At 36.5% G+C, this 13,653-nt stretch overlaps 1 protein-coding gene across 4 annotated transcripts in view; it reads left to right on the forward strand.

Moving 5' to 3' along the window:
* robo3 (roundabout, axon guidance receptor, homolog 3 (Drosophila)) overlaps positions 1-13,653 on the forward strand; it is an 85,408-nt gene that overhangs the window by 35,448 nt on the left and 36,307 nt on the right. For 2 of the 4 annotated variants that reach the window (XM_016561363.1, XM_016561364.1), the window contains exons 3-7: positions 3,042-3,199; positions 4,389-4,509; positions 4,610-4,748; positions 8,803-8,930; positions 10,267-10,278. In XM_016561363.1, the coding sequence (XP_016416849.1) occupies positions 3,042-3,199; positions 4,389-4,509; positions 4,610-4,748; positions 8,803-8,930; positions 10,267-10,278 (558 nt within the window). The remainder of the gene's footprint in view (positions 1-3,041; positions 3,200-4,388; positions 4,510-4,609; positions 4,749-8,802; positions 8,931-10,266; positions 10,279-13,653) is intronic. The other 2 variants (XM_016561366.1, XM_016561367.1) reach the window with 1 other exon arrangement.

Consider the following 13,653-nt stretch of genomic DNA (forward strand, 5'->3'; position numbering starts at 1 on the left):
AAAAAAAAGTTGAAATGACATGCAACCAGTTTGATTAGGCGTACAAATGGAAGGCAGCAACTGATCTTAAGTTTTTAGGCTAAATTAGGTGGAAATGTTCATATGCTTAATTAGGGATTTTAGGAATCAATAATTTAAATATTTGTCTTTCTATTTTATTCTTTTACAAAGGTAGAGGATTTGGGAGAAATAATGAAAATATGTTTACGTTCAACAGTTTAACCTAGAACATAAATTCCCTATATTTTTTCCAGGACGTTTCGCATTATGGACGATGATGGCAGTAAATCTCTGGACTTCCAGGAGTTCGAGAAGGGGCTGGAGAACTACGGCGTGTCTGTGGGGAAGGACAAAGCACAGCAGAGCTTTGCCGTGATGGACAAGGATGGAACTATCAACTTTGATGAGTTTCTTGAGAAATTAAGGGTAAGAACGTGTTTCGAGGATGCAGAAAATTTCTCAAAAACACCTTCATCATTCTAATTTCAGTGAAACCCGCTTGTTCTGTTTCTTTGCTTCAGCCGTCCATGTCGAGCGCACGGAAACAGGTGATCAATCAGGCTTTTCGGAAGTTTGATAAGACAGGAGACGGCGTTGTGACCATAGAAGATCTACAGGGTGTTTACAACAGCAAACACCACCCCAAATACAAGAGCGGAGAGTGGACAGAAGAACAAGCCTTCCGCTCTTTCCTGGAAAACTTCGACTCAGGGCCGTTTCTAGCCAATTTGACGCCCTAGGCGAAATCCCTATTCCCTTTTAAAAAAGTGTTACCTTGCCAAAGCACTGACAGAGCCCACTGATCTAATGGGGTTGTTGAGCGCTCTAAATGCAAACTTTGCATGCAACAATCAGGCAGCAATTGACAGCACTCTGATCTAGTGGCATACAGGCATCGTCAGATTGACACTGCTCTAGCCCAATAATGTTGGGGGATCCAGTGGGCACGGCAGTCATATTTCAGGGTGACCGTGCCACTCTTTATCACAACCCTGCTAAAAGTGCCAGTGCGCTCATTGGCGCCCCTTCAGCTGGTGGCGCCCTAGGCGACCGCCTATCTCGCCTATGCCTAGAAACGGCCCTGCTGGAACTAAACCCACCAGTGCTTTCTAGAATTGAGAAACTTTTTGAGAACAATTTTGAAAGAATCATTGATACCACCACTTGGACTGTTTTAATATGCTAAATTTTTACCCCATCATCTCTCTATAATTAATTAATCATCTTTAAGGCTTGATGTGCAAATTATGGCGTAAAGCTCAACCTCCGCAGCTTCTGAAATCTTGTCTTTATGCTCTGAAAGTTTATGTAACACTTCTGATATGTCAGTTTCAACTAAAACAAAAAAGATCTCTTAAGTCTTCAAATTTTTCATATTGTGTGATTTTGAGGAGACGTGTGAAGTGGTCTGGTCGAGAGAGAGTGTGAAAAAGCTGGATGGGAAGAGAGAGAAATGACTGCCTTCGGACTGTTATCAGACCTCTGTCAGTTCGGTTAGATTACAGAATTTGGAGAGGTTCAGGTAAGTCAAGAGAAAAGGACAAAACCAGAAAGGGGGCAGATAGGAGAAACAGTGTCAAAAAGAGAGTGAATTAGGCAGTGAATAGAGATTCTTGTTTGTGAAGGTACATTAATTAAATATAAGAGAACTGTACTGACCTGGGACCTGTATTGCCTGATCATAGAGCATAAAGTGTAGAATTATTTGTTTATTTATTTATCCCAGTGTTTGAGTCTGTTCTTTTTTCAATAAGAAATAATTTATACAGTATGTCGTTGTAAGCATATCTGAGTTAGATTCTGTGTGGATAGATTCTGCAACAAAATGTTCTATATGAAAATGCTTTGTTGTTTTTCTATTGGCCTTGAGCATCCTTGGGCCTTGGATAAATTTGAAGAGTTATTGTACTTGAGAGGTTGTATGGTATACCCTTATATGGAGGTGGGCGTGTCTTATGCTAATTACCAACTGTAGGCACATGCCCCCTTTTTGAATGATTTAGATTATTTTTTTAGAATAATTCATCAATAAAGAATGAGAATGAAAACAAATTTCTATGGAAGCTTGTTTCCACAACGGCATAACAAATAAAGGTAATTGCGACTTTTTATCTCACAAGTCAGAATTGTACTAAAAAATAAAATAAAATAAGAATTGTGAGATGTAAACTCAGAATGAACTTAGAATTCTGACTTTTTTGTGAGGAAAAAAAAGTAATTTTTTAAAATTCCGAAACAGGCTTCTATTAATTCTCATTTTGTGAAACTGACTGAAATTGAAATGGAAACTATTTTTATGTGAATAAGCAGTGAGCAATTATTAGTGAATGAAAAAAAGGAAAGGAGAAATTGCTGATTTATCAAGATAAGAAAAAAATACAATATGATTTTGCAAGCAGAATTTCTTCAGGCACTTTTTAGTGTCTGCTGCCTGTTTTAGTGTTCAAGTTCAGTCTGTTCCCTCTGGCTATAAAGGGAACTTTTAAATTTCCTTCTCTCATGGCTTGCCGACTAAAACAGGGTCCTATTTCTGTGGATTTATTTGCTGTCTGAGCTCTGGATATTGTGTTCTGAGTGAGAGAGTCGTAGTTTGGTTCACTTTTGGATCTGATCCAGCGCAATATCGAAAGCCTTCCACTTCATACGCTCTATCTGAACGCAAACCTTTCGCTCTGGGCCACAAACACCAATTGGAAACGTGCAGCTGCAGAACGATTTAGAGGGGTTGATAGAGCACTGGTCAGATTAAAGTACTGGCAGTGCCGGCACTAAGGAATCTGATAAATGGCAATAAAATGGAAATCCAGATTGAGAGGGGAACTGATATCATCAGCAAATTAAGACCAGGGGGAGAACAGGACAACATTGCAAACAAATTAAACCAGGAAAGCCAACTAACAAAATGATTGCATGGCACTAAACTAATATCCCAAAATGCTGCTGCACAGCACCGTAAAGTGTAGCTGTTTGTGGAGTTAAGTTCATAGTGATCTCCAGTCCCAGTTGCTGATTATTTCTGTCTTTTCTCCCTGTTTCTTCAGTTCTCCGGGATGATTTTCGACAGACCCCCAGTGATGTCGTGGTGGCAGCAGGGGAGCCAGCAGTGATGGAGTGCATCCCTCCACGGGGCCACCCAGAACCCACTATCTCCTGGAAGAGGAACAATGTGAAAGTGAACGACAAGGACGAGAGGATAACGGTGAATTTCTCTCTTTTCCTTTCCTTTCCTTTCCTTTCCTTTCCTTTCCTTTCCTTTCCTGTCCTGTCCTTTCCTTTCCTTTCCTTTCCTTTCCTTTCCTTTCCTTTCCTTTCCTTTCCTTTCCTTTCCTTTCCTTTCCTTTCCTTTCCTTTCCTTTCCTTTCCTTTCCTTTCCTTTCCTTTCCTTTCCTTTCCTTACACACACACGCATGCATACATGTATATAATCAATCAATATATCAATATTTATATTTAATCATTACATAATCAATCAATATTTGATGCTCAAGTAACTTTTTTAAAATAACCAATAATCAATTTATATTCTCTTTACATAAACCATAATACTTTTTCAGCATACTTTGAATAGAAAGTTCAAAAGAACAGCATGTATTTGAGACAGAATTCCTGTCCTGTCCTCTCCTCTCCTCTCCTCTCCTCTCCTTTGCATCACAGAAATAAATTACATTTTGACATATATTAAAATACAGCTGTTTTAAGTTGTAATATTTCAAATGATTACTGTTTTTACTGTATTTTTGATAAAATAAATGCAGCCTTTTAATTTTCCGTCGGTTTTCAGAGTCAAGTTTTAAATAGGAAAAATATAGAAACTCTTTGGTCATTTTTGAGCGAGATGCTAACGGTCTAATCAGATTCAATGATCTATGCTAAACTACAGCTAAAAGTGCTACCGCCAGACCCGGAGATCGGCTGAATGGATTAGAAAACGGTAAAACTCAACTGTTTAACTCCAGGGGAGTTGGAAAATGAGCCTATTTTCAAAAAAAGTGGAGTGTTCCTTTAAAAGAACAGGTCATTTCAACAAATAGGAATATATATTTATATATCTCTCTGTTCTCTCAACATTACAACTCTGTCCCTTTGTTTGTGTCTCTCTCATTGTCTGTCTATGACTCTCTTATCAGCCACTCAACTAAATGGGCTATTAAAGCACTTTTACTAAATGTATCAGTTTGGCCGTGCTCTTTGTGTCAAGTGTTTCATAAACAACCAAACTGGCTTTTGCTTTAGTATTTATGTTTTTCTGGAGCCCAGAAACCATGTTCATAAAACATCACAACATGTTTGGCTTCCTGTGGGGACCAACTCAGATTTTAGTGTCTTTTTCTCTTAGGTGTTTTATAAATGCATACCCCTGACAGATCGTCATGTGCTTTTCCTTACAGATCCGTGGAGGGAAGCTGATGATCTCAAACACAAGGAAGAGCGATGCAGGAATGTATGTGTGTGTCGGCACTAATATGGTTGGAGAGAAGGACAGTGACCCTGCTGAGCTTGTAGTGTTTGGTAGGTTTGTAATTCTACTTTATCCTATAGATTTTTTTTCTCTCTTTCTCTCTCACATTGATCTCTCTGGGAATCTTTCTGGGAATTCTTTCTCCTGTAGAGAGGCCCATGTTTGTACGCAGACCTGTAAATCAGGTGGTCCTCGCTGATGACGCAGTGGATTTTCAGTGTGAGGTTCAGGGAGACCCCACTCCCACCATACGCTGGAGGAAAGAGGAAGGAGAACTGCCTCGGGGAAGGTGAGACTCAATTAGAAGCAATAAACTGGTGGCATTAGCAATATGATAAAAGACAAAAGTTGTATGTAAAAATTTAATGAATTAAAATTTTTAAACAAAATTAATTATTTTATATTGAAAGTATGAATAAGACTCCTAGTAGTAATAATAATAATAATTATTATTATTATGTATTCTATAAATAAATATAATTGTAATTATTATAATAAAGCATTTAAGTAATAAAATGCATATAAATTATAACATTTTTATAATAACAATATGTATTCTGTAAATAAATATAATTTTATTTAATAAAATAATTCCATTTTAAATTTCAATATTGTTTATATGTATGTATAAATGTATGTATGTATGTATGTGTGTGTGTGTGTGTATATATATATATAAATATATATATAAGGACTGTCAGTTTAACGCGTTAACTTAATTCATTATTTATGAAAAAATAACGTGATTAAAATATTTTAACACAGTTAATGCACTGGCCCCGCCCCCAGACCTGTACGTCATCTTATATTTCATATAGTTGACTGTTGACAAATATGATGCAGGGCAACAACTTCATAAATGCAGTTATGCCCTAAAATTCAAGATATTGGTGCAAAAATATGCCCCTGTATAAGTTTTGTCTCATATTTATATATATCACTTATCACACGATATCACACGAGCAGCGAGAGCAATATCACAGGAGTGCTGATTTTGTCCTGAATATCACGAGCTTAAATGTGATTTTATACAACAGTTCAGTAAATAAGAAGTTAATATTGTGTTATATTTTAAACACAATATTATGTGTTTTTGCTCAATTTTGCAGAGAACATATTATCTTTAAAGCCACGTCTCCGAGCAGCACAGTGTTTAGTTTCTGAATGAATTGGCGTTTTGAAAGAATCGTGTGAATCAATAATTCAAAGGCCCATTCATAAAGAGAGCCGTTTACTTAATTCCTGAATGAATCAGCCGTTTGAAGTAATCGAATGAAAGACTCATAAAGACATTTACCGCCACCTGCTGGCAGATTTAGTTTGTTATTTAGAGTATCATTTCATTAAATTTTTTTTTTAATAATAATAACAAAAATAAAAACAAAGGGATAGTTCACCCAAAAATGTTTAATTCTGTCATCATTTACTCACCCACATGTTGTTTCAAACCGTCCTTTTGTGGAACATAAAAGAAGGTATTTTGAAGGCTGTTGGTACAAAGCTGTTTTGGTTACCAATGTAATATTAACTTCTTTTATGTTCCATAGTTTATGTTAGGCCGTTGCAGCCTAAATGTTTATGTGTAATACATTTTATGTTGAATCAAGTAAAATATTTATTTCTAAAGCTAAAATTTGTAATGTCTACTTGATACTTTCTCATTTAACACAAAAATAGCTTTAAATAATCTTTTGTGGGTATTTTCACAGTCAAATTTATTTTGCGATTAATTAATCAAAACATCATGTAATTAATTAGATTTAAAAATGTTATCGACTGACAGCCGATTAAAATATATTTTTTATATTTATTAGTATTATTTGTAGATTTATATTATTAAATATATATTAATAGAAATATATCCACATATGCAGTGATTTAAGTGATTGTGTCTCCCCTCACAGGACGACTGTAGTTTTGAGTCTGAGCTCATGCTGTATCTGCAGAAAGAGGATGATGATGGTGGAGGAACAACAAAACCAAACGCTGACGAAGTCACTCGACAGAAGAAGACTAAACCAAACACGGCTGATCGTGAGAGGAGACTCACTCATGCTGACCACTGCTTAGACGAAACCCGTGAAGATCAGAGAGGAGAGGACAACAGCAGATCTGTGATGTCTGCAGAAAACACAGAGACGTGTTTAAATCCGAGCGCCGGGAGCGAGGTGGATCTGATTGATCTGTTAGAAGACCCCTGCGTTCAGGAGGACGAGAGCTCGGATCTTCAGCACATGTTCTATCAGCCTGAACTCTGTCCTAAACGCTGCCCTCACAATCTGACCACCGCAGCTTTTCAGACCATCCTCGCCAACGTCAAAGATCTCCTGTCCAGATCTCCACCGAAGAACTGTGAGTTTGATCTCCCAGAGATCAGCACAAACCTCAGTGATCCACCACTTGGTGATCCGTTTCAAGTGACGTTCAGCCTGATCGCTGACGAGCCGTCGTTTATTGAAGAGGAGCGTGACGTGGATCAGAAACCAGCAGGAGATGCTCTTTCTCCAGGCTGGGACCAGCTGTTTGACGACGCTGAAGAGCCAAAGAAAGATCAATCGATTAAAAAAATTAACTAATTAATCAAACATTTTTAATCGAAATTAATTAATTAATCGCAATTAATCCAACCTAACATTAAAGATTTAAAATATTCTTTTATATTGCAATAATTTAACATCAACTCTTGTTAATTAATGTACAAGCAACATAAAGACAGTATATTTTTAATATTTGTTTAATGGCATCTTTTTTTATGACTGAAGGCCAGTATCACTGATACCAATAATACTGATGTCTCTATCAAATAGTTTTGTCCCCCTAATATTTAACCATTGACTATAGCCATTCAACATTGCAGTATAATTGAGAGCTAACAATTTTAATATTTATTAGTAGTAGACTATAAAAAAAAGTTCTAATTTAAGTGAACTTAAAACAATCTTCACATAAACCCATTATGATAAATTTCATATTTACCTGTGCCCTTCAGCAGAAATATACAGAAATTGAAATTCAAGTTATCAAACACTAAATTCTAAATTAAATATAGATGAATCCTTAAAGCTATGAAAGTTATTGATTTCCTCTTTTTTAAATTTTTTTTATTAACAACATCACAGCAGCTGGTTATTAGGTTGTTTTGGCTGCTATTTCTTTAAGAGCTGCCGCTGCTGAACGTGACGCAGATCTGACATGCATCATATTTTCTCTCAACTCTCTTTACTTTTTCTGACTCTTCAAGTCTTAAAGGGGTCATATGATGTTGCTAAAAAGAACATTATTTTGTGTATTTGGTGTAATGAAATGTGTTTATGCGGTTTAAGGTTAAAAAAACACATTATTTTCCACATACTGTACATTATTGTACATTATGTGGAAACGCAAGAGAAAGGAAAAATTGAAATTGCATCATATGACCCCTTTAAAGTCTCTACTAATGAACTGACGAGTTGAATCAAGGATGAATGAGGGAGACAGTGCTGGGCTGCTCCAGGAAAACCATTTCAGAGACATGTTCTTAAAATATAACAAATATAACATATTACATGCGTGCACAGTTATACGGCAGCTTTAATCGCCTTTTTGGTAACTTTATGACTTAACTGACCACGACATTGCATGCTCATAGTTTATTTCCTGCTTTGATATGAAATGATACAGGCAGGATACAGCGCGCGCCGGCGCCTTTGTGCGTGCAACTGAAGAGCACGTGCTCCGAGAGCAGTACTGTTTCCGCGCACGTTTGACTCGCGCCTGGCGCAGAGGTGAAGTGGAGTGCGCTTCTGAAACTTCTATCATTTGAAGTGATCGTAAAGACATTCTGCGACTGAATAAATGCACTTCTTGTCAAAAAAGTGACAGAAACAGCATGTTGTGAGTGGGGTGGCCAACCCTAGCTCCACCCCTGCGTTAAGTGCATTAAATATTTTTAATGCTTTAAACTGAAAAAAAAAAATCGAATAATTTTAGAATTAAAAAGAAATGTTAATGTACTATATTAATAAATATTATTTTAAATTATAAAATAATTACATTTTAATTTTAAATATTGTTTATATGCATCAAAACAGTAAATATATTTTGCAGATATATTTTAAAAATATTTTTTAATATATATTTTAAATTATTTCGGTAAATAATATACTGCAATTTAAAAATATATGTCTGTCAAAGTTAAAAACTCATTGAACACTGTTAGCAGCAGATGTTAATCACACTGAAGCATTACAGTGTTAAAATCCAATGTAGCAAAACTTCGCTGATACAGCTGGCAGAGAACAGTGGGACTCTGTTTATAGGCAAACTAGAGAGTAACTTCATTGCGTGTGCGTGTTTCCTGGCAGGTTTGAGATCCGTGCCGACAACAGCCTGCGTCTTACTCAGGTGAAGGCTGAAGATGAAGGCTCGTACACCTGTTTATCTGAGAACAGTGTGGGCAAAGCCGAAGCATCCGGAACACTTCAGGTCCACGGTGAGTTACAACAACTCTGCAGACGCACTGCTTAGCTCAGTAACTCTCTCAAACACACACACATACGCATACACGTCCACACCGCAGCACATCTGACGGATTTGACAATAATTCTATTATATTCTTCTCTCTGACTTTAGCATCTTTCTCACACACACTCAACTGAGTCTGAATTGTATTAGCCGTAGCCCCCACACACACACACACACACGTGCTGGCCTTGCATTTTGCTGATTACAGGAGTGAAGTGCTATGGCAACAGCCATTTATTTAAAGCTGCCAGATGCAATTAACATAATTCCATCTGGTTAGAGGCACATCTTGCTTCATAAAACATGACTGTGGGCTTGAGAACATGCACGCATTAAGAATATTCGACACACTTAATAGATGTTTATAGCAGCACACTTGCTGTGAATGATTTCACCTGACAGCTGATGGACGATGATTCAACGTGTGAGTGAAACTGAAATATTATTAGTACAGCTTTGTAGAAACATTGTAGGCTTCTCTGTCAGGCCTAAGGAATCTATAACATGAGTTTATTCCTGTTCATGTCATGTTGGAATTAGCATAGTTATGAGTTTTCCAACTTGAAACTGTTGATGTTTTTTCGAAACCTGAAATTGCTAGTTGTTATCTTGTTTTGAAAGCACTGACTTCTATAATTAGTTTATTCTAATATCATGTAGAAACAACTAAAATGGCTGTATCATCACTTGAAAGTGCTTGCACATATCTGTATTTTTTTTATCAAAACCAGCTGCTTAGTGTTGCTTTGATTTTCAAGATTAAAAAAAGAATAGTAATAAAATTCTTATATAATGTAAAATAAAAAAGCTAACGTAGTGTATGATATATATATATATATATATATATATATATGTATGTGTGTGTGTGTGTGTGTGTGTGTGTATATGATAGCAAAAGTATTTTAGTAAGTATTATATTAATATATTTAAATATTTATAGTAAGTATTAGATATACTATGAACCAAAAAAAATGCATGTGCATCTTTTTTGGTGTTATGGGTGTTGTCATAGAAACATATTTTTGCAAGTCCAATGATGTCAACAGCTCAGAGTCATCTTGTAATTATGGTAATTCCAACATGACATGAACAAAACATAATTTAGAGTTTCTCTCATCACTTCCTCCTCATCTCCTTTTCCTGTCACTGCCGCCCGTTGTTGTTTCATCCCACTTGTGTTTCATTAATCACTCAGACTATTTTTTTTCCATTCATGTTCTAAATACAAAATCCAACTTTCCAGTTCACTCATCTCATTTTTATCCATTTTTTTGTCTCTCTCTCCATCTTCACCTCCATTATAGTGGGCCCATCTCGTAAGTACCATTCCATTTCATTTCTCTGCATGCGTGTGGTTGTGCTTCACATGTTTTGGAGGCTGTGATTGGTTGTGACAAGGTTAAGATCCTGCGCTGGCCATTCACCTCTTGTCTATTTGCCTGTCATTTTTTGCCCACTTAAAGGGACAATTCACAAATATGAAAATGGTCATTTATTCACCCTCATGGCATGTTGTATCTTTCTTCTGCAAAACACAAAAGAAGGTATTTTGAAGAAACTGATTTTGTCCATTCAATGAAAATCAATGAACCCCACTGACTTTCATTGTATGAACAAAAAAAGCACAGAGAAATTTGTGAAAATATCTTCTTCTGTGTTTTTTGCAAAACAAAGAAAGACATACAGGTTTGGAATGATGACAGAATTCTTATTTTTGGTTGAACTATCCCTTCTACACACAGAAGTAATGAGTCTCTATTCTAGTCCAGCTCATTAATTCGGATATGCAGAGCTGGTTTTCACTGTTAAAAACGACAGAAAACGCAGGTATTTGAAACTTCAGAGGCTTTTGAAATGTGACTGGGTTTTGACTGCTCTGGATGTTCTTTACTGAGGAGAGTTACAAAAGGTCATTATCTAGCGCTGTGCAGGAGTGACCTCTGTCCTTTCACTCCAGACTATGAAAAAAACGTGATCAAATTACAGAGACACTGAAAGAGAGCTCCTCTGCTCCAAAGCTTGACCAGTACCGCTCCAGTGCCCATAATGCCTCAGTGGATGTGAGTTCTAGAAGATAAGAGGGATCTGGAACAGATTTTTCCCCCACAATGGTTTTGTGCAGTGTGGCCCACTCAGTTAGCTAGAACAACTCCATATTGTCAGCAGAAACCTCTTGGGTTTGGGTTTGGCTTTGAAGCTTTGCGGAGTCACAAAGCCTACAAACGTTTTACCCTTGAAAGTGTTCATAAATAGCATAAAATAAATACTCGCACTTTTGGCTTTTTTAGAATTCGAATTTTATACCACTTGCTTTGTTTTTCTTGTGAGAACTGTATTTAACTTAAAGCACAATAAGGAGTACATGCGACCGAGAAGTCATTTCCAGATATGTTATTTCTGTCTAGGAAAAACACTGCTTTTTCACAAGTGGAAACAACTATATCTGATGCTGACGGAGCACTTCAGTGTTAGCCAGACTGACCGACAGACAGGCAGAATGAAAGAAAGAACATGTTTTCAGAGGCAAGCAAGAGCGTACTGCTCCTTTTTAAGGGGTAAAAAGAAACCATTCTCTGCAGGGTGGTAGTTTTCATACAACCCGACTTGGGTCTTTGGTGCTTTTATTTTTTCTTTTGTTATTTGCGTCTTGGATGAGTTACATTTAATTGAAAGTTCGGGAAATGTACTTTCAGAGCTACTCAAACTGTTTTTGAAGTTTTTTTTTTTTAGCTTGACAAAGAATATCATCCAAAACCTAGTGAGCTGCCCACCTAGGCAACATTTTTAGGCACAGAAGCCAGTGTCAAAGCTGTTGCAAATATTACCTGAAGGAAGATTTTATTGCTCACAGGTTTGTTATAAACAGCTCAAGGCAAATCTCAGTTATTTCCAGTTTTACGAAGATGTTAAAATGTTATAATCTTTTAAAAATCCAAAATGCTGGAGGTTTATGCAAATATCTCAATATGATCTACATTTAATTTCATTGCTCTATAGGGAAAACAATGGAGATATTAAAGCATTCTAATTGTGATTTTGTTCTTTCACATGGGAAGGAAGCAGCTTTTTAAGAAATCTTGTTTTGTTCCTCCCTCATGTCTTTTATGCTCAGCAAGACTGCATTTTTTTGTGAGCAAAAACAGTAAGAACAGCAATTCTGTGAACTATTATTACAATTTCAGTTGGTGTTTTCTATTTCAAAATATTTTAAAATGCAGTTTATTCTTTTATTTTAAAATGCTGAATTTTCAGCATCATTACTCCAATCTTCAGTGTCACATGATCCTTCCGAAATCATTCTAAGATGCTGATTTGCTGCTTGTGAAATGTATCTTATTTTAATAAGTGCTGAAAATATTGAAAAATGCTGTTTAATAATTTTGTGAAAACCATCATAAACATATTCATTTTGATTAATAGAATGAATATAATAAAAAGAACAGCAGTTATTTCAAATATATATCTATATAGATATAGATATAGATATAGATATAAATAGATTGCAACAATGTTTTATGTCCTTGCTTAAAAAAAAAACACTAAACTTTTGAACAGTAGTGTACAAGGCTACACATTGCAATTAGCCTTTTCAAGTGTATTTTATTCAGTACTGAAAAATATCAATACAAAACAGGATATCTAATTGAAAATACAATACTTAATATTTGTGTCTGTGTAATTTCTTTGTGCTTATTAGAGACTCAAGTTGTTAGTAACATGCTAATGTTAGACTCTCTTGAAATCAACTTTGTTGTTTTTCACACGTTCTTAAAAGTAGGTGCCTATGTAGACAGTGCAAAGCTAGATTTTGGGTTTTCCAACATAGTTATAAAATTAAAATTTAAGACTTCTAAGCCAGATAAGTGTGTCAGAACATTCTGTATTCAGTGGAAACGCCAGGCGTTTAATACACACCGGGTTAGATTAGTCAGACTTTGTGTGAGGGAGAAACAGGAAGAGATTCTGTCTTCTTTCCACCAAAGATGACGGATTCGTTTCATCATTCGCACAGCGTCGTGAAATAATCCACGGCATGTTTCCTCAACTGCCCTCTTCATTTGCATGTCTAAGAGCTGAGACAATAAATATGAAATAAACCCATGTAGCAGTGATTTACACCAGATTAATTTACACCAGGTGCTTCTCCAACTGTGCTCATTTTAAGCTATCCTAAAAAAAAGTAGGTCCTATTGCAAACTCTGACAGGACTGATCTTAGCCCATGCATATTACTGTATCCTCATGGGGGAGTATTTAAAACAGCACAAGCTCTCTGAGAAACCACATTTATGCAGATGACGCTCTCGTTTTGTTTATGCAGTAAATATACAGCTTATGAATTTGGCAGGTACTGCTGGACAGAGACGGCTGCTCAGCTAGGCATTGTAAACATATGCCCTGTATTGGTGTAGATAACCTGCAATGCTGTAAAGCGTTTAATCGGTTACACTCTGAAGACTGTATTAATTGCATGTAGGGAGTTTTAATTGCGGCGCTGAGCACTGAGCATAGCCCTTCCACACTTTCTGTCCGCATCACTGTTCGATGCTGACAACTGCCTGTCATGGCGAGGCCCTGTGGGGATAGATGCAATGTTTGAAGACACGTTTTGTTGGCGGAGAATCTGCATACGAGTTTGTGGCTGTGTATTCACTAACCACTAACTCTCCCAGAGGGAGCATGAAGGTGTTG

The sequence above is a fragment of the Sinocyclocheilus rhinocerous genome, unplaced genomic scaffold (assembly GCF_001515625.1).
Source record: "Sinocyclocheilus rhinocerous isolate Xijiao unplaced genomic scaffold, SAMN03320098_v1.1 scaffold708, whole genome shotgun sequence".
Classification (NCBI taxonomy): Eukaryota; Metazoa; Chordata; class Actinopteri; order Cypriniformes; family Cyprinidae; genus Sinocyclocheilus; species Sinocyclocheilus rhinocerous.